A 22,589-nucleotide genomic window follows, 5' to 3' on the forward strand; every position below is an offset into this window, starting at 1 on the left:
AAGCACAGTGTTTGTGGTCCTGGACCGTAAATGGTTCCTAGAGAGAGTCTGGCGATGCGGTTGAGTTGCGCCAGTTGGCCATGGAGGCAGTGAGCAAGGAGAGGGCCTGGGGAGGGACGAGCAGCCAAATCCTGAGTAGTTTACTGTTGAGTTGTATTTCATTCTAAACAAACCTGGTAGCTATAGTAAACACAGCTTTCTTGCCCTCGAGCAACCAGGAAACTCCTCTGTTTAGTAAAATACTCAGTTTTGTCTTTTAATTTTTTCTTTTTTTCTTTTTCAGTCTTGCTTTCGTGTTCCCATGTGTTTCCAGGCCTCCAGTTTTCAAATATTCAGAGAAATAGTGACCAAAGCAGCCATTTAGTCAAAGCTCCAATTCTCATGTTTCATCCCCATGATGTTTCTGTATCAGTTATGGGGAGTGGAGGAGCTCTTCCTGGCCTGCTTCATTATCAGAAAGGATATTTAATGCACCACTATTGTATTGCAGCAGTGATATTTGCAGTGAAGGAATTGGTGCAAAGCACAAAACAGATTATGGAAATGGTGAAAAACTGCGGAGAGACGAATGGCTTTAAATACAACCCTTTTGACAAGTCAAGATCAAAAGAAGTACTGTTTATCCTTTAAGCTGCAAATGGCTGGCAAATATCCTTCTGCTCTGATGCTGTAAATAGTAAGTGCTGTTTACGACTAGTCAGTGTTTATGTATTTTATGGGTCACATTTATTTCAGAGGGATCATTTTTTATTTGCTGTGCTAACCTTGCCCACATCCCCTGGGGCCAAGTCGCCTCCTGGGCGCTATTCCCAGCTCTGATGTTGGCCACCTGCAAGGGTTGGGCAGCTCGTGCCCTGCCTCCGGGCCCCAAATTCTGCACCGGCGGTATTGGCCTGGCCCAGAGGGTCGTAGCTGCTCTGCTGAATTGCCTGGATGGAGCAGCAATGTAAGACTTGTAAAAGTTGAAGGTCACTGTGAATGCGGCCCATTTTCTCCAGCGAATGAGCGAACGTACCAAGGCAAACCATACAAAAGGACCGTGGCACAAAGGCAAGTGGTAAAGTCTGCAGGCTGGTCTAAGAAGAGCTGTGTAACATAATTCTCAATGGCAGTGGTGTTACAAACCACTGGCAGACAGAAGGATGAGGGAGATCCTTGGCTGCTGTCCATGAAGTGTCTGGTCTGATGGATGGGCACCTAGACAGAAAGCCAAAGGCAATGAAAGGCTTTGGGCTGATGAGTGGCCACACTTGTCATCTTCCCTCATTCTGGGCCAACCGCTGGGGACAACATCGCAGTGACTTCGTTCGACTGATGCGAATAATTACTTTAATGAACTGTCTGCAGGAAAGCTAAAGAAAAACACATCTTGTAATGATGTTTGATTAATGCTATTATCATGGCAGCTGTCCCAAGCTCTAAGTCTGAACCTGGATGGTTTGTAGGTGCCACTCAAAGCAGCAGGAATGAAGGCAGCAAGACAGCCAGGCAGGGCAGTGTGGTCCCTGCGTTGTGCAAGGCGGTCTGCAGTGACAGAGTCCTGGAGAGCTGCCACACACTCATCACCCAGGGTTCCCTCAGCTGCTCCAAAGCAGCTCAGCACATGGGCTTGAATCAGCCTGAGGATGTGCCAGGGAATTCTGCCAAGCTGCTGTCTTTGCTCTCTTCAAGGTCTATTTATGCTCTCTTATGGACATCAGAAGACTCTTGGGACAGAGGAGACCTTTCCGTAATGGTGAATGCCACAACTGGATCTGCCTGATTTTGAGTGCTGTCGTTCCTGTTGCATTATGCATGTTTTTTGCCAAGTTTACCCTCTATGACTATTTGTAGAACCAGAGTTTCTTTGTCAAAGTCTCTGACAAAATTTCTGGATTTCTGGGGCTGCCCATACGGGTTTCCTTCACTGGAAAACATTCCTGATCACTGGACAGGTTTGTCACAACTGCAAGGCTGGGAGTGGTGCATGGGAGGGCTTCCAGCACCTCTCTTGAGTTTGCAGCATTGATTCAGCAAGACCAGCTCAAGGCTGAGGGAAAGAGCCTCAAGAAAAACCAAAGAAAACCAATAAAACAAATACTTCCACAATGAAGGAGGCTACATTTGATCAATAAAACAGATACTTCTGCAGTGACAGTGAGCACAACCTTGTCTCTTCCAGCTGTGAGGACTGCCTGCAGGCAGTCTTTATAGACACAGGTAGGGGCTGATGGTTGGACTAGATGACCTTAGTGGTCTTTCCAGCCTTAATCATTCTATGATTTGTGTGGACCATTAGAGGCATTTCTTGCAGCCTTGAGTACTGAGTCTGGTTTTGAAGCAGACCAGGATCGCACTCAACCATTTTGCAGTTTCTCTCCCTTCTCTATGTCCGTGATTATTGCAAAAGTTGTTTCATTTTTATTTACGCTTCAGTTTCCCTTTTTGTGGCATAGGGAGAGCAGTGACGTATGTTAGGTTTAGTTTCTTCTTTTAGAGCAGACTGAGGCACGTCACCAACTGAAGGCAATGGCATGAGGATGCCTACAGAAGAACAATAAATTGAACCCAAGAGAAGTGTCCAGTGCAACGTGAAAGACAATACAGACATATTTCTACTCATGTGAAACACTTTTCCAGCAAGTTTCTTAATTTCCTCTCTGCAAAAGGGGAAGCGGGAGTAGTGTAAACAAAACCCAAACAAAAGAAAGTCCTGTTTCAGGTCAGATGAGGGAAATCACAATCAGATGGGGAATCTGATGGATATCTTGACTCCTAGAGCACATCTGCCTCCACAAGATGCTGCTTCTAAAGGAGGTCCTGTCCCTCTCACACCTAACTGTCAGCGCTGACATCATCTGCCCAATCTTCTGTCTGTATCAAAGAATTGCTGCTCATTTTTCCTCTGCGCTGAAAAAAAAAAATTAAAGAAAAAGAGGAAGTGTACAGCAGCATTAAGAATATGAATGTGAATTGGTTCTCAACCTATTTTGGAGAGTCACATCAGTAAATCAATTTAAAGGAGAGAAAACCGTATAAGAGTAACATATTAAAAAGAGTCTTTTATCAGACTCAGGACCGGCATTGAAAGTGCCATCGTGTGGCTTCTTAGAAAGCTTGTGACACCTCACGCTTGGTTTGTGTTGGCTGAATCTTCTAACATTTCAGAAAACCCAAACGATTTCCCGTCTAGAACTCAGATCCCAACCTGGCTGGAAACTCGCAATAAATCTATACATTTTATCAGGTTTCATGATTTTCTGAGTCAGGCTTTCACAGGGAACTATTCTGAGCCCAACAGAGGAAATACTGAATGAAGCAGAGAGATCATTGAGCTTGCTAAGAGCTATGAAACATCAGGTTCATTGCAAAGATCAGGTGTGTACCTGAGGGCTCAACTCCACATTGTCTTTGTAACCTGCCCCATCTCTGCAGGTGGTGTGCTGAGCCTATTTTGATTGGACTTGATGATCTTAGTGGTCTTTTCCAATCTTAATGAGTCTATGGTTCTATTTTAGCTACTTTGGTTAAAATACAGAATGGAATTTGAACCACTTAAAGAGATTAAGAAAAGGATTTTTAACACTGTTCAGTTAGATATGAGGGATGGATGCTGTCCACTGGGATCTAGACTGACTTGAGCAGAGAACCTCATGAGGTTCAACAAATGCAAGGGCAAGGTCTGCGCCTGGGTTGAGGAAACCCCTGCTACCAATATGGACTGGGGAATGAAGGGATTGAGTGCAGCCCTGCTGAAAACGACCTGGGAGTACAGGTGGATGGGAAGTTGGACATGAACCAGCAATGAGTTCTTGCAGCCCAGAAAGCCAACCATACCCTGGGCTGCATCCAAAGCAGCATGGGCAGCAGGTCAGGGAGGTGATGCTGCCCTTCCACTCTGTGCTGGTGAGGTCTCACCTGGAGAACTGCATCCAGATGTGGAGTCTTAAGTACAGGAGAGACAGGGAGCTGTTGGAGTGTGAGCAGAGGAGGGCAACAAAAAGGATCCAAGAGGTGGAACACCTCTGTATGGGGACAGGCTGAGAGAGTGGGGCTGTGCAGGTGGAGAGGAGAAGGCTCTGAGGAGACCTGAGAGCAACCTTCAGTATCTAAAGAGGAGTGACAGGAAAGAAGGGGAGAGCAGAGCTGTGGTGGTAGAAAAAGGGGAAATGGTTTCAAGCTCAAAGATTTAAGTTAGATGTAAGGAAAAAGCCTTTTACAGTGGGGGCAGTGGCACAGGTTGCCCAGAGATGTGGTGGTGTCCATCCATGGAGGCTTTCAAGGCGAGGTTGGATCAGGCGCTGGGCAGCCTGCTGGAGCTGTGCACGGCCCTGCTCACTGCGGGCATTCGCACCAGGTGCCCTTGAAGCTCCATCCAGCTCTAAGGATTCTATGATTCTATGATCACACTGATCACATCAACGTTCAGCCTGGTTTTCAGGAGTACAACAAGGAAATCACTGCTTTTCAACAATGAAAAGCAGCTCAAGTATATGGTCAACATCACTATCATTACCATCTCTGTTAGTCATCAAATGAAAAGAACATCGACAAATCATTCATTGAAGTTTCAGAGTTGATCAAGAATCCTAGGCATTTTTTTACAGTGTTGATGATGTTGGAATAGTTGTTTCTGAGCAGATTACACTTTCAAAAAGCAGGGATCCATCCAAAAAAGTAAGCAGATGCTAAATTCCATCTACCAGTTATCAGCAACATCATTCACCATCATTTACACAGACTAACCTGTGCAGTCACCACGGGTCATGGATGTGCCAACCCTTCAGAAATCAGACAGTAAAAGATTAAAGCTGTTAACAGGTTTTTTATTATTGAAACTCGTTTGTCAAGTCACAGTCAAAGCCAAAAAAAGAAAAAATAATTAAAAAAAAGCAAACTCTTGGGTATAACATGGAAGAGCAACGCTGTCACAATTCCAGCATGCTGGAGTACAAACTCAATCATGATCATAAGCAGATAGAATGAGAGTGTGTTGTTGAGAACTTCATTCTTTTGCTAACTCCTTTCCCTTAGGTCCTCATTAAAAGATGCTAGTAAGCATAGTATACTTTAGGGTTGGGCTACCTCAGAAAGCAGAAAAAAGGTTATTGCTTGTTTTTCCCCTCATTCTACTTCTTAAATGCCTCAGCTGCTGGGTTAGAGATGTAAGACAGATAAGAAACAGCATCCTGCTGGGGTAAATAAGCCTACCAAGGGATCCAGGCCAAATGCCTGGCAGATGTCAGAGCCCAGTGATGGGAACCTCTAAGATGCCTGGTGCCAAGTTTATTAAAATCAGCACTGTAACTCAGTAGTACCAGCTCAAAACTGCCAGTGTGGAATGAGACACCAGCTCCAGTGGTTCGTCACTGCTCTTCATAGGCTCATAAAGTGAGCTAGAGTGCAACAAGCTTGATGCTGCTGTAAAGTAAGGGCTTCTCAGTGAGGCTGAGTATCTGACAGAAGGGGTAGGAGGCTCCAACAGCAGAACTCTGTCTTCTCTCCACGAGTAGAGCTTAGACTGCTACGTAGGGTGGTGGGCATTCCTTGGAAGGCAACTCCAAGGCTTCCTCATAAGATGGCAGCACAGCCTGAAAGAGAAGACCAATAGTCATGCTTTGGATAAATGAAAGGGTTCCAAATGGCCTTGGTCTTGAATATGTTTCTCTTCCTCAAGTATCTCAGATTTTTGGAAGGTCTTAAATATCCCTTCATGGTGTCAGAGCAGTTGGATGCTATACTGGAGATCATCAGTAATCTACATAAGGACATTCATTAAAATGAATCAAATCTCTTGCATCAAATGCATCAAATCTGCATCAAATCTCTTAGACACTGATCCAGCATCAAATCTCTTAGACACTGATCCAGCAAAGTGAGACGAACTTAATTTCGGGCACAGAAACAAAAGTTGATCTGAAATTAAAAGCAAGCCTTCAAGCCAGAGATTGAGTGATATATTCCCGTTTGTTTACTTTGCCCAAAGTCTGAGTATCACCTTCCTTGCAAGTACATTGTCTTTGTAAGTTTTTACAAAAGATTAAATTTAAAGGAATTTTATGTAATTGGGAACTGATTATTACTAGCTGTTAATGCACATTTGAAGTGTTGAAGTGTCTCTCATACCTCCAAAGCAGCAAGCACAAGGATCATCAAGCATCTCACCATCTGAACCACGACCTTTCATGGCACAGACCTAAAGCAACCTTTACTCACCTTCTCAACTGCCTTCGGATCAACTTTCACCTCCTCTCTCTTACTGGCTTTAATATACTTAAAGCAGCTCAGGACGCATTTGAACATATAGGCCTGAAAAGGAAAGGGAAAGGGAAACCTTGGCACTGCAAGTCAACAAGAGCATTTCTATGCTCTTGCCATCATCCTACCACCATCCTTCTCTTCAGGTGAAAGCCTTGAGGTTAGCCTGACACCACACATTCCAAGGCCTTAAATCAGTCTGTCCTTTTGGAGGGGTGCAACTCCATCTGCTCAGAGCAGTGAAGTCAGTATGACTGTAGGCACACGCTTGAAGCTGCTGAGTGCCCAATGTCACCATGCAGGAAAGGAAAGCATTAATTTTCTTGTTATTCTTCTGAGAAGGCGACTAAGTCTGGGTGTCTCAGAAACACATGGATGGGCACAACATCCATCTCCCAGGGATCCAAGGACCCCTTGTCGACCAGGACTGACCTCAAAGGAAGGCTCATTCAAGAAAACCTCGTGTTTCCATTCACTTTGCTTTTCTGACAGGCCTGCCTCGCGCCTCGTGGCGTTACACAATGTGGTAAACAGAGATTTTCTGAGAAAAGGGGACCGATTGACAGACTGCGGTGCAAGAAAATAAGCAAGGCCTGTGAAACATACCATATGAAATAAATATTTTCCCTGCGCTGTGCACTGAGGCGAAGTCATGTGCCTCTTGTTTTTATTGGCTAAGGCTGTACTTCAAAAACAGCTGGCATTTTCTAAGGAACACAGGGAGTTGTATGTCCCCAGAACAAGCCCTGTAGCTTAGGATTTCCCAGAACAATGAGGACTGTTTGCCTTGACACAAAGCCAAGACAAAGAATGAGAACAAGGAATGGAGTATCTGAGTTGAAGGAATCTGTCTCTCAAATAGGATTATGAAGAGGAAGAGGTAAAGTCATGCTTTGACCACCTCCAGGGAGCACTGCAAACACCTTCCCATTCCAAAAGCCTCTTCATATAGAAGAGCAAACATGCAATAATACACTGAAGCTATCGTACTATCTGTACAAAAAACCCCACTCAATTCCTAAATAATCCTCGAATAAATTTTTAAAAATTACGGTAATTAAATATATATGTGTATATATTTACGTATATTTTATTTGATTTTTTAATAGCTAGTCCTGTAGTAAATTCAGACCAACTGATCTGCCAGGTCACACTGCCAGCTGGGTTGCAGAGTTACCTCCATTCTTACTGCTCAGTTTATGCAAACATTAAGATATGCTGGAGTCACATCTGCAGTTCATCACACAGATCTCTCCATTCCACGCTGTTTTTCAGGCCACCTGGGAAGATCTAGATAAAAAAACGCTTTCCAGCTAACAAGTAGCAATTGTCGCTGTGCAGAATCTGCTCTCTACCTGAAGAGATGCATTTTTCTTTTTGAAACCCTGTGGTGAAAAATCTGTTCTCTGATCCATTGAAGCAAGAAGAAGAGAAACCATCTCACTGTGCAGGAAGTCTTGTATGATGCAGTTTTAGAAGATGTAAGCAGAACCCAGTAGCTCATTGCTTTTAATTAAGTTTCAGGACATCTGACTGCATAACTCTGTTTGCATCAGTGCAGACACAGCAACTTACCCAAGTGGAAGATCCAACCTGCTGCTTAACGATTTCATTGATCAATAGCAGAAGTTTCCTATAATTTGTTTTCAAACATCCTTTTAGAGATGAATGGCCAGTCATAGTTCTTGAACACAGGGAGAGCTTTCTTTATAACTCACACCCTCAGAATCATAAGAGTGATCTGATTATCAGACCCTCACTGAGGCGTAGCTCCTATTGCACTCAAGAGGAGACCCAAGCAGCTTTCTATGGCTCTGGCAGATTTGAGAGAGAAGTAAAAACCACCTCCTCCTATCCCTCGTGCAGCAAAGCTTTCTTTCTTCCCTCACGTCTCACCACACTCCGCAGCCATTTACCTTCAAGAAGAGGACAGCAATGAATGCAACAGTGAAGGTGACCATCACTTTGGCATATTCCTCTGTTGGTAACTTCTCCAGGGCTGGCATAAAGCCCTGTGAAAAGAGGGAGAGGGTCTCAGTCAAACACTTGCCCCTCAGCCAGGGTCACGCAATGTGCTCATCACCTACCCTGTTGTCTGCAGACTTGAGGCTGAGGTATGTGGGCACCTCCATGTAGGAGCTGCAGAGGGTCAGGATGCTCAGGCAGAAGTCCAGCAGCTGCAGAGCCAGGAAAGGGGTCTTCAGGTGTTCCTTCTGTGCAGACAAATAGCAAGGGACAGGGTTTGGTTATGACTATAAGACCTTATAGATTTTCCCTACTTACATGGGCTTGTGCTTCGTCATCATTTACAACCTAAGTTATCTGGGGATTGGGGCTCAATGTTATTTAAGGTTTCTTCCAACCTCAGCCATTCTGTGATTTAATTCATTTATACAAACCATAATATTGGGCAAACCATCTTGCTGGGTTGGTTTCTACCAGTTCCTCTGGCGAAGTCTCTAGCTGTTGCAGTGATGTCACTGACTTATCTCACAGATATATCCCCAGAGCCCTGAGCAGAAAGTAAAACCAACAGGAAAAGTCCTGGATGTGGGAAACCCGATTTTGTCCCAGCTGTCCCCAGTTGCCGTTGCGGACCTTCTAACTCCCAAGAATTGCAGACCCTGTAGGAACAGCTTCGCCATAAAAAGCCGTCCCATAAAGAGCAAAGAGCATTCTGACATAAGCTGTTACCTACTGTGTGTCTGAGGGATGACACTGAAACCATGGCTGGGACTTGGATGTAGGAGCTGAACATTGTGAGGAGGCTGAGGAGAAAGTCCATGACTTGTAGAGCAAGGAACGGGATCAGGAGGCGTTCCCTCTTCTGTGAGAAAAATCAGTGTGAGTTATTTCTGTTCCTAATGGGAGAATGAGCCCAAGCATCAGTACCTAAAATTACATGTGTTAAGGTACTACAAGAACAAAACCTCTCCTGAAATTTCTGCATCTGATTCTAGATATTGTGATGACCATGGTAGCTTCAGCAACAGTGAAGGGCAACAACATTGATTTTAATTCTTTTTCTCACTCCGCACTTAGAGTTTTTGTGAACTTTCACTGCATGACCTTGATGTTTGATGTGATCAAATCAGTTTCCATTAGTTGTTCAGCATCCCCAAGCTTTCTGCTGCAAAGAAAGTTAGGTTCCCAGATCAGCATATGGTCATTTCTCCCCCAGAAATAGGAAGGGAATCCTCGTGTAGGGGGAGTTATAGTTTCCCTCTAAGGTCTGACCTACACAAGAGTATGGAAATGAGGCAATAGAGCAACCAAAATTTACAAATAAGAGTATTTCCATCCCACAGCACAACAAATAACCTTGTTTTAAACGTCACTCAGTCTTGGTGAGGCTGGCATCATTGTGGTCATGCCTCAGCACTCAGCATCCTCTAGTCCCCAGTACCAGAGAGCCCACAGCAAGCAGCTTAATGACATGTGTGGAGAACGTACCTTCACCACCCCAAAGAGGAGGTTGAAGCTGATGACAAACAGCATGATGATCAACAGGAAACTGGTGGTGACATCAGCTGGAAGTGACAACATTAATTTCACATTACTAAAAGCTGGAGCCTAATGTCCACCTCCCGCATTCAGGCACATGGGATTGAAGTTTTAAATATCCTGGGCTACAATATTCAAGTAAAACAAAATGAAAAGAGGCAGTGAAGTTTTAAGCAATGATCAACAACTCTGGTCAGGAAATTATTTTGAGACTCAGATAAGCTGATCAACAGCAAAAGCTGTGGAGAGATCTACGAGATACTCAAGCAAGGAAGAAGATTCAACCACCCAACAGTGGCATGGAGCACGGAGCTGCAGGGTGAAATACCTTGCCTCCATCCACTCTCCGTTGTTGAGAATGCAACACACTCCTTATAAAAAATAGATGTGTGAGGAGAAACAAGGGCCTTTGCTTGTACTTATGTCTTGTTAAATAAATACTGAATTTATTTCTTTTTTTAGCCACAACATAATGAGAACTGAAACATGGAAGGAGACTTAGGAAACAGCAAAGAAAGGAAACCGAAGCCCAGTATCTCAACCTTTGCAGACAGTCCTAGACCCACTAAGCCCCAGTCACCTGAGGCCACTTTCCCTGATTCTCCTTCCAAAACCACCCATCAGAGAGAGTTTATCCCTTTAGCAGGATGTTTCCACAGATTCAGACAAGGCAGCTGCATTTTTCTGCCTCTCTCAGTCTGGCTTCATGCTTTGGGCTTGCTAATTAATTGGACTACTGGCCATTGCCTCTGCTGACTAATTGCCCAGATGAACTTTCCAATTAATCTACAGAGCATCTGTGGGAGCACAGGGCCTGTTGGAAAGGTAAAGTGCCACCTGAAATGTCCCAGCAGGGCTGGCAGAGTGCTGAGGTGCCTTCCAGGACCAGAATTAATGGGGTTCATGAGGCTGGAGCCTCTCAAAACCATGGTAGACCCCACAGCTGGGATCGATGTGACTTACAGGCCCTTTCCATGCCCATGTCCATGGCTGAAAAATGTAAGAAAGTGTTTTTTAAGTCCCTTTAGTACTTATCTCCGTGCCTAGCTGGCTTCTGTAAGACTGTTGTACATAAGGGGCCTCAGAAAATGGCTCAATATAGGACTAAACTGTAATTTAGGACAAAGTTGTAAGTTAATCTTTCTTGAAGAAAAGATCCAATACCTTCTGTGAGAACAAAATTTAGTTGTTGCTCAAGTTTATAATACGTGAGTTTGGGGGAAGGAGAGCTCAAATACCTTAGCAGGCTTTGCACTGTGTGTCCATTGGCAGTTTTTATACAATAGCTTTTCCAGTTTTCTGTAGCGGGAATAGACCCAGGACTGAGCTCTGGAACAGGTTGTCCAGATTGGTGGTGGAGTCTCCTTCTCTGGGGATATTCAAACCCCCTTGGATGTGACTGTGGGTAATGTGCTTTAGATGACCCTGCTTGAAGCAAAGGATTTGCACTGGGGGATCCCAAGTCGTCCCTTCTAATCTCAACTCTTCTGTGACTTTTTGATTCTCGTAACAAGCTTGAGATGAGCTGTGTCCCAGAGATCCCAGGGAATTTCATGAGAAAGAGCTCATATGTGCTATGAAGTAAATGCCATTTCCCTTGGGTTTGTGATATCACCAGAATGGAGCCATATGGCAGAGCCTCTGTAGAGCTGTGCTGGACATCTGCACTGCCAGCAAGAAATGCCAAAGAGTTCATGCCAACCAAATAAGCCCTCCCAGCAAACAGAAAAGCAGAGAATTTATTTACCAAACGTCTATATTTGGTTAACTTCACATCAGGATTTATGTCCTGTATGTAGCCAGGAGGGACTTTGAGTGACTTGTAATATTTTTGATGAATGTCAAGAAACTCCTGTTTTATGGCCCAATAAACTGGTTTGGGAAATGCGAGCAGGGCTCGTAATGCTCTGGTTTAACAGAGCATAGAGATATAAACTAGTTCTTCCAAATTGCAACTGAATGTCCCCAAATGCCACACGGCCATTTGTCTCCTGTTCCTTCTGCCTGGCCAGATTAATCTTGTTCTATTTCTTAAACATCAGGTGGTAAAGTTAGACTTGCTTTAGACCAGTTAACATCCTGACATTGACCCCACTGTGAGTCATCTTCAAAGGTTCAGAATGAATAGAGAAGATATTGGATATTCTTCCTGTTTTAATGTTATATTTTTAGTAGATTTACTAATCTCTTGATGAACTTCTACTGAAAAGCAGCTTTCAGAGGTGTGCTCTTGGTGCTACCCTGCCTGCAGCATCTTATAAACCAAGGCAGCAAGGAGAGGCTGCTAGGAACAGAGCATTTCTCCTGAAGACTGCTGATCCTGTCACTCTTCCCATTGTCCCATCAATGACAAAAACAATCCCAGTTCTTCTTCCTGGGTAGCTACAGGTCGGTGAGCCTCACCTCTGAGCCTGGGAAGATTATGGAGCAGATTCTTCTGGAAGACATGTTAAGGCACATGAGGGATGAGCGGGTGATCTGAGACAGCCAGCACGGCTTCACCAGGGGAAGGTCGTGTCTGACCAATCTGGTGGTCTTCTGTGGTGGAGTGACGACATTGGTGGTCAAAGGAAGGGCAACTGATGCCACCTACCTGGACTTCTCCAAGGCCTCCAAGGACCCCCACCACATCCTAATTTCCAAATTGAAGAGCTATGGATTTGAAGGGTGGACTATTCTGTGGATAAGGAATTGGTTGGATGGTCCCAGGCAGAGGACGGTGGTCAACGACTCCATGTCCAGCTGGAGGTGTGACCAGTGATGTCCCCCAGGGGTCTGTCTTGGGGCTGGTGCTCTTTACAATCGTTACCAGGGATACAGATGATGGAATCAAGTGTATTCTCAGCAGATTGCTGATGACAGCAAGCAGAGTGGTGAAGCTGATACAGCAGAAGGAAGAGATGTCATCCAGAGGCACCTTGATGGATAGCCCCACATGAGGCTAATGAGGTTCAACAAAGCAAAGTGCAAGGTTTTGCAGCTGGGCTGTGGTAATCCCCAGTATGTGTATAGACTGGGAGAAGAACTTGCCAGCATCTCTGCTGAAAAGGACTTGGTTTCCTGGTAGATGAAAAACTTAATGAGCCAGCAGCGTGCGCTTGCAGCCCAGAAGGCCCACGGTATCCTGGGCTGCGTGAGGAGTGGCAGCAGGGCAGGGAGTGGATTGTTCCCCTCTACTCTGCCCTTGTGAGGCCTCATCTGGAGTGCAGCATCCAAGTCTGGGGCCTCCAGCACAGGAAGGACGTGGAGCTTTTGCAGAGAGTTCAGAGGAGGGCCACAGATACGATCAGAGGGCTGGAGCCCGTGCTATGAAGACAGGCTGAGGGAGGTGGGTTTATTCAGTCTGGAGAAGAGAAGGCTGCTGGGAAACTTCATTATGGCCTTCCAGTATTTAAAGGGAGATTATAAACAGTAGGGAAATCAACCTTTTACGAGGACAGTGACAGGAGAAGGGGGAATGGTTTTAAACTTGAGGTCCCTTCCAACCCAAGCCATTCTGTGATTCTGTCATCTACAAATAGAGCAGCATATGCTGAGGACATCCGCAGAGCCTCTCCCACATTGTTCTCCAGCTCTTCCATCTGGGTTCTGAAGTCAAATTGAACTTTTTATACTTCTTATCTGCCTTGCTTCCCTGCTTGTTTTTGGAAATAGAAGAGTTGCACTGTGTTTATTCCCAATATAATCAGAAAGTGCTCTCCGTCTCCAGGCAGAGCCCTTTCAAACACTTGGGAGAAGCAGCCAGGTGGAAGGGGGAAGCTCTGCAGAAAGCATTATCAAAAGCACTCGTCGTGCAAGTTAGGTATTGAGCTCCCTCCGACCCACACAGACTTTCCTCCACTTTCTGTGCACTTCTGCAGCTTGGGAAAGGAAACAGTGGAAAAGCAGGAGATGGGCAAATCCTTGCTGCTGTGGGCTTTTTCTCCTATGCAGATCCTCATGACTTTGTAGGGTGAGACACCGCAGGGCGAAGGACTCAGATTTCCACCTTTCTGAGCACAGAAGGGTTATCTCAGCCTGTGGTTTTACAGCAGAAAGTGACTAAGAAAAGGAAAAAGCACCCTGCATCTATTGTCCCCAACAGCTTCATGCAATTTTTTTTCTGGCTAAGTAAATTTTGAGGTTTGGGGAGCTGTTTTCTTTTAAATTTTTAAATTTTCTTTTAAATTTTTAAATTTTCTTTTTCTCACCCCATATGAGTAGGAATTCAATCAGTTGTGACAAATGTAATGCTTGCACTGCATGTGAGATAGGGAACAACCTGGATGCTTCTTGCAGATAACTCGTGTTGTGCCAAAACCACCAGGGACGTGGGACAAAGGGGCTGGAGTTGGAAAGGCATTGGCATAGCTGCCCAGGAAAGTGGTGGAGTCCCATCCCTGGAAGTGCTCAAGAAACGTGGAGGTTTGGCACTTGGAGATGTGGTCAGTGGCCACGCTGGGGCTGGGCTGGGGTTGGACGTGGTGATCTTAGTGGTCTTTACAAGCCTTAATAAAAGAGGAACCTAAAAGAAAGAGGAACCAGTGGAAGATCCCAGTGTTCCCTGCTCCCTTCCAGCATCCCGATCACCTACCAATTCTGTAGTAATCCTTGCCCAGGTCTTTGCAGTAGCCCTTCCCACTCGCCACCTCCAGGGAATACTCAATCAGCAGCAAGACGCTCATCACCTAGGAGAACAAAGGCAAAAGGCACAATGCAACCCGCTGCTGACCAACTCGCTTTCCACAAATCTGTGTCCAAGGAGCATGCAGTGGCTGCAGCCCCTAAGAGCAGGGTGGCTCTCCAAAAGCATTTTGAAGTGCTAAAAGAAATGCAGTAAAAATTAAGACCCTTCTGTAAGTCTTGCTGTACTCTTTGCTATATTCTTTCACTGACAAAAAAATCATTTTCCTTCTTTTATTCAATTGAGAAAATCTTCCAAATGTGTTTTTTTGGTTTTTTTTTTCTTTTCTTTCTTTTTTTCTCTACATTGAACCTAACTGGATTGATTTTCTCTCATTTCGCACCAAAGAAAATAAAAAATGGTGCAAACATGATTCCATCATCCCACTGAGTCCAGCACTGGGAGCACATATTCTTCATGCTTGAGACACTGACAAAAGGACCATCAGTGAAGAAGTCATTGGGAAGAGGTGAGTGAGGGAAAGTGTTTGTCTGCTCAGCACAGGGGTTGCCTGGAACCCCATGATGATGCAGGAAGGAAGTCTGTATCTGACACCACAATCAGCACAAAAGTTGCCAGAGGCTTCTGTGTTAAGACTCACTTAAAGAAGTGACGCAGGCAAGGAGGAAACTGAGCTGTTGTGGTTGTGCTCCTGCTTGCAAACTTTGTGTATGGGCAACAGTGCAAAACAAGCAACTGCAGGAGATGAGAAAAAGCTTAATGGTTAAGCAAGCAGAAGAGATGATTTGTTCTTTCCATAGAGAGCTTAGGCTGCAGTAATGCATCATCATTTGCCTCCTGCACTACGGTAGGTATTGCAGCAAGAGAAAGAGGCACGGCTTTGCACTGGGCCAGAAATGAGGAAGCAAGGCTAGGAGGGCACTGCTATGTGGCAAAGACAGGAACCAAATGCAGCCTCTCCCAGTGTCAGTGTTAGCTGGAGAAAACCAGAAACTATCCCCAGAACAAAATCCATCAACTTTCTTTGCCACAATCTGCAAGTGCTGTTTCCAGAAAAGCTGGAGGTCCTTGGAATCCTTCTTTTCTGATGAACACATGCTCTCCAAGAGATTTCTCTTTTCTTATTGCTGCTACTGGTCAAACTCCTCAAAGGGCAGCATGGGAAACTGAGAAAGAAACTGCTTTTTCATGTTTTCATTAATTGGAGAAAAGCATAAGATCTGAGTCCAAAGCATCCACATGTTTCCTGAAAGACAAGTGAATGAGAGCAGGAGATGGAATCCCAGATGAATTTACAGCCAGAGCCAAAGTTTCAGCACAAAAGACCATCCCCATTGCCTATCAGGGGAACAATAATAAAAAAAGACACTGAAATCCTTGCAAGTGTTGAAAAAACAACCAAAGGAATGGCAGTCCCATATCGGAGAGCCAAACCAAGCATAAGCAGGCTAGTGAGAAGACATTTTAAGTGAAACTTGGCTTTAAGTTTCCACTTATTTTGCATTAGATTTTGCATAGAAAGAATGAGCCACTGAACTGCAACGAGGTAAGAGGCAAAGCTCTGGGGGTCTGAGCTCTCAATCCCATGGGTAAGCCATGGCCAAGAGATCCCTCCATCACCCACCTCTGCGTTTGGCATCCCACTGCCTGGCCCGTGACAACCCCATTTATTTCTGCAGAGAACAGAAGGTAATTGAGGCCCTACAGTGGAGCTGAGAAGTTGGAGGAAGGTTTGTGACCATCGCCAAACACTGAAGGACAGAGGCATAGCGAGCCGCTTACCCAAAGCAGATAATCTGGGCAAGCAAAGGGTGTCTTGTAAGGCAGAAACTTAACAGCATGTTGCATGCAGCCCCCATTCCCTGGGGGGCATTTGCTGCAGCCGTGGTAGGGTTAAGCTGCTGCCAGAGGTTGTGTCAGGTACTTTTTCTTTGCTGAAATCTGCGCAGCTTGACTAATCTCCAAATTATTTATATGTGTGCACATGGCCTTGGTGTGACATGTGCTGCTTTTCTCACACCCAGGCTTTGCAAAGAGCCTGAAGCTGCAATGAGCAGGGGTCAGTGGGGACACAGATGTGCTTTGAGGGTTCCTGATTCTGTGCATGCAGGGTGGTGACACCTGGCACTGTGAGGTCGAATGGTGCCTCATGTAAGTGCTTTTCCTTCAGTGCTTCACCTCTTCTTACTTTAATTTAAAAGTGGCTGCTGTGGTTCAGAGCATTTTATCTTTTCCTTCCTGCTGCCTCTTTTTTCCTCTCTGTTCATGTGATACAGATGCTCTGGGAGGATGAGGGCAGTCACAGCCTGCTGGCAGCACAGTTCCATGCCAACACAAACCACAGCCACAGTGAGGGCTGGACCTGGGGAAGGTCCCAGAGATGGAGCTCTGCTCATGAAGTACCAAAGCTCAGCTGTGACAGGTCAACCCAATGAGATGCCACTTTCCAAGACCTTTGTCTCTAATTAAGGATGAGTGGCAAATGAACTGCAGCTTTTCTGCTTCTGCACAGAAGCAATAGCCAGGCTTTGCTCTTGAAGCTAAAACCAAGTAACTTCTAGTCTTTTCTCGTCAGTGAGCAGGAGGACAAATTCCTCCATGCTTCCTTTCTAAGTCACCACCCGATGCCTCTTGAAGCTTAGTTAATCACACAACTGTCCCCTCTTCATCCCCCTCCTTCTCCTTCCCCATTTGTTTGAGAACATCCACGTTTATTTCAGCTGTCTATGGAGAGATCAGCAGTAAGACAGATCTAATTTATAGGAGTACAAGATATCACCAGAAAGCCTGAGAGCTTTGTTTGACGGTGCTGCTATCACCCAGCATCACTATGATTCATCATTGGGACCTATAGCAATAATTTATATTGATAAAAACGAACAGTATTGATGTGGCAAATCATCCATGTCACCACTGAGTTATAAATTCCTTTTCCCCTTTCCCTCCCTCTGCCAAGGTGCAGCAACATCATAAAAAGGCAGGGAAAAGGTAGGAAATATAAAATGTTGCTGCTATTCTTCTGTGTTATCTGTTAAAGCAGTATGACAAGACCATCTACTGCAAAATCCAATGGCAATCTCCTTCCTGAGAGCACAATGAAGCCTTACCCCAAGGCTCTGCCTTTTGCTGCTCAAACTCAAATGAAAGTCTTCAGCAGACTGGCAATGATTTTTGCAGTAACACATCTTCCACCTTATTGGAAATGAAGGTTTCCCTGTTGGCCATCAGCACCATGAGCTGATCTCATTCTCTTCCAGTAAAGGCTGGTGCTAATTAGGAATACCTACTGGCACCACAGTGAAACAATGGTTAGAAAAACGTGTTTCGTTTTGAAGCGTTTGGAGGAACACAAAGGAGGCTTTGTGATTGACCCTCACAGCTAGGAAAGATTACTTCCCTTTCTCTCCGTGCTTCTGATTCTCCACTGGCACCAGGCAGCTTGCATCACATGCCATGCCTGTAGCTCTTTGTCATGCATTTCCTCCCTTTAATTTTGCCACTTCCTCTTCAAACCTTGGACGTGCTTCCTATGAGGGTCCCATTTCCAAGCAGGTCATGACCATCCCTCCACGATGGCTCTGTGTTTAATTGGTCATCAGAAATTGCTTCTGCTCTGCTGCAAACTCTCTGCTTTCATATGGTTCAGTTTTTGTCACTTGGGGTCATAAGACTGCACAAGAGATACAGCAACTTCCGTTTCTTTAAAACAGTGAGATTATGAGCTTTGAGTCTGTGCTAGGAAGATGAGAAGCCTGCCTGGGCTGTAAGCTAGACGCTCAAAAAGCAGAAAGCAAAGGAGGATATAAAATTGCAATCTCATCACATTTTGAGGCCCCCAAATGATTAAAAATTGGCATTGGAAACGCCATTGCAGCACCTGGCTTCCACATCGTGCCAGGGGGAAGCTCTGCTGTTCTGAGCTGGTGTGGGGCTGTCTTCTGTGATCGTTAATGGCACAGACTGCACAGGGAGTGGTGGAATCAACGTCCCTGGAGGTGTTCGAGAGCCGTGGGGATGTGACACTGAGGGATGTGGTCAGGAGGCATGCTGAGGATGGGTTGAAGCTGGACTTGATCTATGATCGTCCCTTGCTGAATGCTTTCACTTTATCCCACTGTCCAAACCAGCAACTCAACCCATCTCCAGTTTCTGCTGCCTTTCATTGCATGAGTTCAGTGCTCCATCAATGGATGCAGGGATGGCATTATGGGAGTCAAAGCTGTTATGTCACCTCATGCTGGACCCCAGTCTCAGCTTCATGTGAGCAAGAAGAGAGCTGTGGCATAATGAGGGTGTGCCTGCTCCAGCTGCTCCAGAAACGCTGTGGGGACCATGACATTCCCATGCCCAGCACATCCTTGCAGCTGACAGTTCCCCTCACTCCACTTCTGTGCACAGAGAAAGGTCAGATCCCTGTTAGATGTTATCTGTGTGCTCCCAATGTGTGACTGCACACACCCAGTGCAGCAGAAGGGATTATTTTAAGTGGGTCCTGCTGTGCAAGAAACCACATCCTCAGTATGACGTGAGGCCACCTGAAAGCACATCTCTGCAGCCTGAATGGGGGGAGAAACATCTCTGAATAGGGGAAGAAACGTCCGCGAATGTTCCCTGTGCTGCTCAGCTGCAACCAGCAGCTCCAGGCAGCTGCACCAAGTGCCTCTCTGCACAAGCAAGAGCTCCTGAATTGATTTGTAAGGGAAAGATCAGGAAGCCGAGGTGGTTTCCATGAGCTTCAATGGGTAGAGAGAGGGGATAACAGTTTAAAAAAAATACAACTGTAATAAATTTCTTCCTGCCCACTCCTCCCCACCCACCTAACCTCCCACTCTGCACATCCCCCTTAAACTATTTGTCTTTTGTTTTTGACAAAACATGAAGGTCAGCGGTCAGGGAACTCCATGATCTGCAGTGCTCATACCTTCTGCAAGCATTTCCCCCTTGCTCCTTTCTTGTCTCCCTCTATCACCCATTGCGTCACTTACCATGTGAAAGATCCCCAGAGCAAGAGTTGCTGTCTTGATGTTGAAGAAGCAGCATTTTGGGGGCTTGGTTTGGGCAGTCATGTTGGGATCCTTCTGCTCTGCTGGGAGATACAGCGGTTCAGTCTGCAGCAGCCACCTCACTGGAGAGCAGAGTGAGCAGTGCAGTTCAACTTCCTTCCTGGTCTATAAGTGTGTTTAGTCATCCACACGGTCACATGAGGTCTTCAATTTCTCAATAAGAAAGAAAGCAAAAGATAATGTTGCTTTTCTAGCAGATCTTTAATTGCTTTCACATCTCTGATGGCAAATGTGAGCACAAAACTGCTTCGGGCAGGTAGTGAGCAGGGTGTAGGGGAGCAGTGGGCTTTGTCCTAGAAAAACCATCAGAAATAAGAGCAGGGGGCCAAGAATGTCACCTTAAACTTGACCCACTGTTTTTGCAGTGAGGCATCCAAATTCCTGAGCATGAAGCATCTGATTTCTTGCCAGCAAAGACACCGCTCCCTGCAAGCACCGATCCTGAGCAGCACTGTTCTGTGGGGCTGCAGCAGGGGGCCACCAGGGATGGGGTTCTTGGACACCAGGCTGATGGATGTGCTCCTGGTTTGGGTAAGGAACATGAAGCAGCAGTGAGACCTGAGCACAGGTGACAGCCATTGTGCAGTTTGTCCAGTGGAGGTGGAATCGTATTTTTATAGAATAAGAATCATTTGAGTTGGAAGGAACTTTCTAAGGCCATCCAGTCCAGCCCCCCTGCAATGAGCAGAGACACCTATGGCTTATCAAAGTGCTCAGAGCCTGGTCCAGCCTGACCTTGAATGTCTTCAGGAATGGAGTTTTGGCAATATCAAAGGTTTAATTTAAAGCTGGCAATGCAAACATCTGCACAGGCTTCCAGAGAACCTCTCCTGCCTGGAAGAGATGGACTGGAAGAATTCAGTATGATTGAGTGGATGCTCGTGGAGGTTCTACAGTGATGAGCTCCTAACCATAGCTTTGTGCTGCAGTGGATCATAGAATCAAAGAATGATTTGGGTTGGAAGAGACCTTAAAGACCATTGAGTTCCAACCCCCTGCTGCCTGCCACCACTCAAGCATAAATAATTTGTAACTTTTTAGATGGCATGACATGGCGTAGTGCACGTCTGGATAGCAACAGAGATCACAGAATCGTAGTATCGTAGAATGTCCCAAATGTTACCTCGAGTACTGTGTCCAGTTTTGGGCCCCTCACTGCAAGAAAGAGATTGAGGCCCTGGAACGTGTTCAAAGGAGGGCAACAAAGCTGGTGAGGGGTCTGGAACACAGGGCTGATGAGGAGAGGCTGAAGGAGCTGGGAATGTTCAGCCTGGAGAAGAGGAGGCTCAGGGGAGACCTCATTGCTCTCTATAACTTCCTGAAGGGAGGTTGTAGTGAGCTGGGGGTCGGCCTCTGCTCTCGTGTCATCAGTGATAGGACCAGGGGGAATGGCTTCAAGCTACGGCAGGGGAGATTCAGGCTGGACATTAGGAAGTATTACTGTTCAGAAAGGGTGGTCAGGCACTGGAATGGATGCCCAGGGAGGTGGTGGAGTCACCGAGCCTGGGGGTGTTCAAGGAAAGACTGGATGTTGTGTTGAGGGACATGGTTTAGTGGGAGCTATTGGGAATAGGTGAACGGTTGGACTGGGTGATCTTTTAGGTCTTTTCCAACCTTGGTGATTCTATGATTCTATGATTCTAAATTAGAAAGGACCCAATAAAGATCACTGAGTCCAACTGCTGGCTCTGCATGAGAATTTAAGAAAACAGACACTGGCTGTACCTTCATATTCATAGCAATAAGGAGAACACCACTGATTGGAGGTTGTGTCCAGACGTTGTTCATCCCTGTAATTTTCAATGCTAGCATCCAGGCCAACATTTTTTTCTGACTAACCTATTCCAACCACTTCTATTCTGGTTTTCTCACCACAAACAGCACACATTCACAGTAGTATTTCATCATGGAGAGCACATTCACAGTGTAAGCTGACAGCACAGATTCTTTCTCCACTTCTGTACAGAATCCATACTGCAGTATAACACTTTTTATATCCTCATAGCTTGATTCTATAGAAAGTTCTCCATCATCCCATCCCTTTGACAGAAGAGCTCAGCCTTCCCACTGCTTGTTCACCAGCCAGGTGGGATGTTGCTGGATCAGGACCCCAGGAGGGCTGCAGAAAGCTCAGGAAACAAAGGCAGGATGGAGCCTACTGCAATTAACTCCCACATCTGCTGCTTTTCTGACTCCCAGCTGGCAGGTGGGAAAGTGAGTGAATGGAGAAATACCCCAGTTTGTGGCTGCGCCACTGGATAGAGGAGAGCTAGCAGGTAACTGGTGCCTGTGGATTCCCAGGCTGCTCAGTTTTCATTGCAAGAAAAACATGAAATTTATAGACTCTGATATTACAGGGTTAGCAAAAGATGCCATCACTGTAAGCTATATTTCTGCAACCCACTCCAAACCTGCCTAGCTCTGGATTTCAAGGATACATTTTTTTACACAGAGTAAATTTGAAATATGTTTGGCCTCACTCCTGCCTGGAATGTGCTTTTACAGATTCTGCCTTTTTCTTTCAGGGTGGGAAATAAAGTATCTTCTACAGGGAATGGCTATGGGTATCCTGCTACAAGGGACCTCTTGCATCTTCCTGCCTTCATATGCAAAGGCAAAGCCAGGCAGCAGCTGGGAAATGTGCCTACCAGTCCCCAAGCCTAAAAATTGTCCTCCACCATGAGACACTGCTCTGTCTTTTGCGTCTCCATAGGGAGAACTTGCACTGAGCCTAACACCAAATGGCCACCATTCCTCCAGGGTTCCATAGACAGGCAGCAGGCACCTACAACACCTCTCACTTCAATCATAAAATCATAAAGGCTGGAAAAGATCTCCAGGGTCATCTAGTCCAACTGTTAGCCCATCCCCACCATGCCCACTGACCACGTCCCTCAGTGCCACATCTGCACGGTTCTTAACACCTCCACCTCCCTCCTGGGCAGCTTTTTCCAATGCCTCATCACTCTTTAGGAGAAGAATTTTTTTCCTACTTCCCAGCCTAATCCTCCCCTGGTTCAACTCGAGGCCATCACATCACTGCCCTTCTCTGGACAGACTCCAGGTCTCAGTGTCTTTCTTGCAGAGAGGGCCCAAAACTGAACTCAGCACTTGAGGTGCAGCCTCACCAACACCGAAAACAGAGTGATGATCACTTCCCT

At 45.7% G+C, this 22,589-nt stretch overlaps 1 protein-coding gene across 1 annotated transcript; it reads right to left on the minus strand.

Moving 5' to 3' along the window:
- Positions 1–4,784: 4,784 nt before the first annotated feature.
- LAPTM5 (lysosomal protein transmembrane 5) lies at positions 4,785–19,529 on the minus strand. The gene is made up of 8 exons (XM_042834661.1): positions 19,351–19,529; positions 14,315–14,408; positions 9,691–9,767; positions 8,936–9,064; positions 8,325–8,450; positions 8,154–8,249; positions 6,196–6,288; positions 4,785–5,570 (listed from the first exon to the last, which is right to left on the minus strand). The coding sequence occupies exons 1-8, from the start codon at positions 19,429–19,431 to the stop codon at positions 5,496–5,498; spliced, it is 771 nt and encodes a 256-aa protein (XP_042690595.1). The 5' UTR covers positions 19,432–19,529; the 3' UTR covers positions 4,785–5,495.
- Between the last annotated feature and the right edge of the window lie 3,060 nt (positions 19,530–22,589).

Source organism: Centrocercus urophasianus, unplaced genomic scaffold (assembly GCF_019232065.1).
Source record: "Centrocercus urophasianus isolate 14NV4802_14NV808 unplaced genomic scaffold, USGS_Curo_1.0 seq_48, whole genome shotgun sequence".
Taxonomy (NCBI): domain Eukaryota; kingdom Metazoa; phylum Chordata; class Aves; order Galliformes; family Phasianidae; genus Centrocercus; species Centrocercus urophasianus.

Coding starts and splice junctions, on each gene's coding strand:
- LAPTM5 (XM_042834661.1), bottom strand. CDS start 19,431: ATGACTGCCCAAACCAAGCCCCCAAAATGCTGCTTCTTCAACATCAAG. Junction 9,768..14,314: donor CAAGGATTACTACAGAATTG/GTAGGTGATCGG, acceptor TGTCACTTCCAG/CTGATGTCACCACCAGTTTC. Junction 8,451..8,935: donor TGTCATCCCTCAGACACACA/GTAGGTAACAGC, acceptor TTGTCTGCACAG/AAGGAACACCTGAAGACCCC.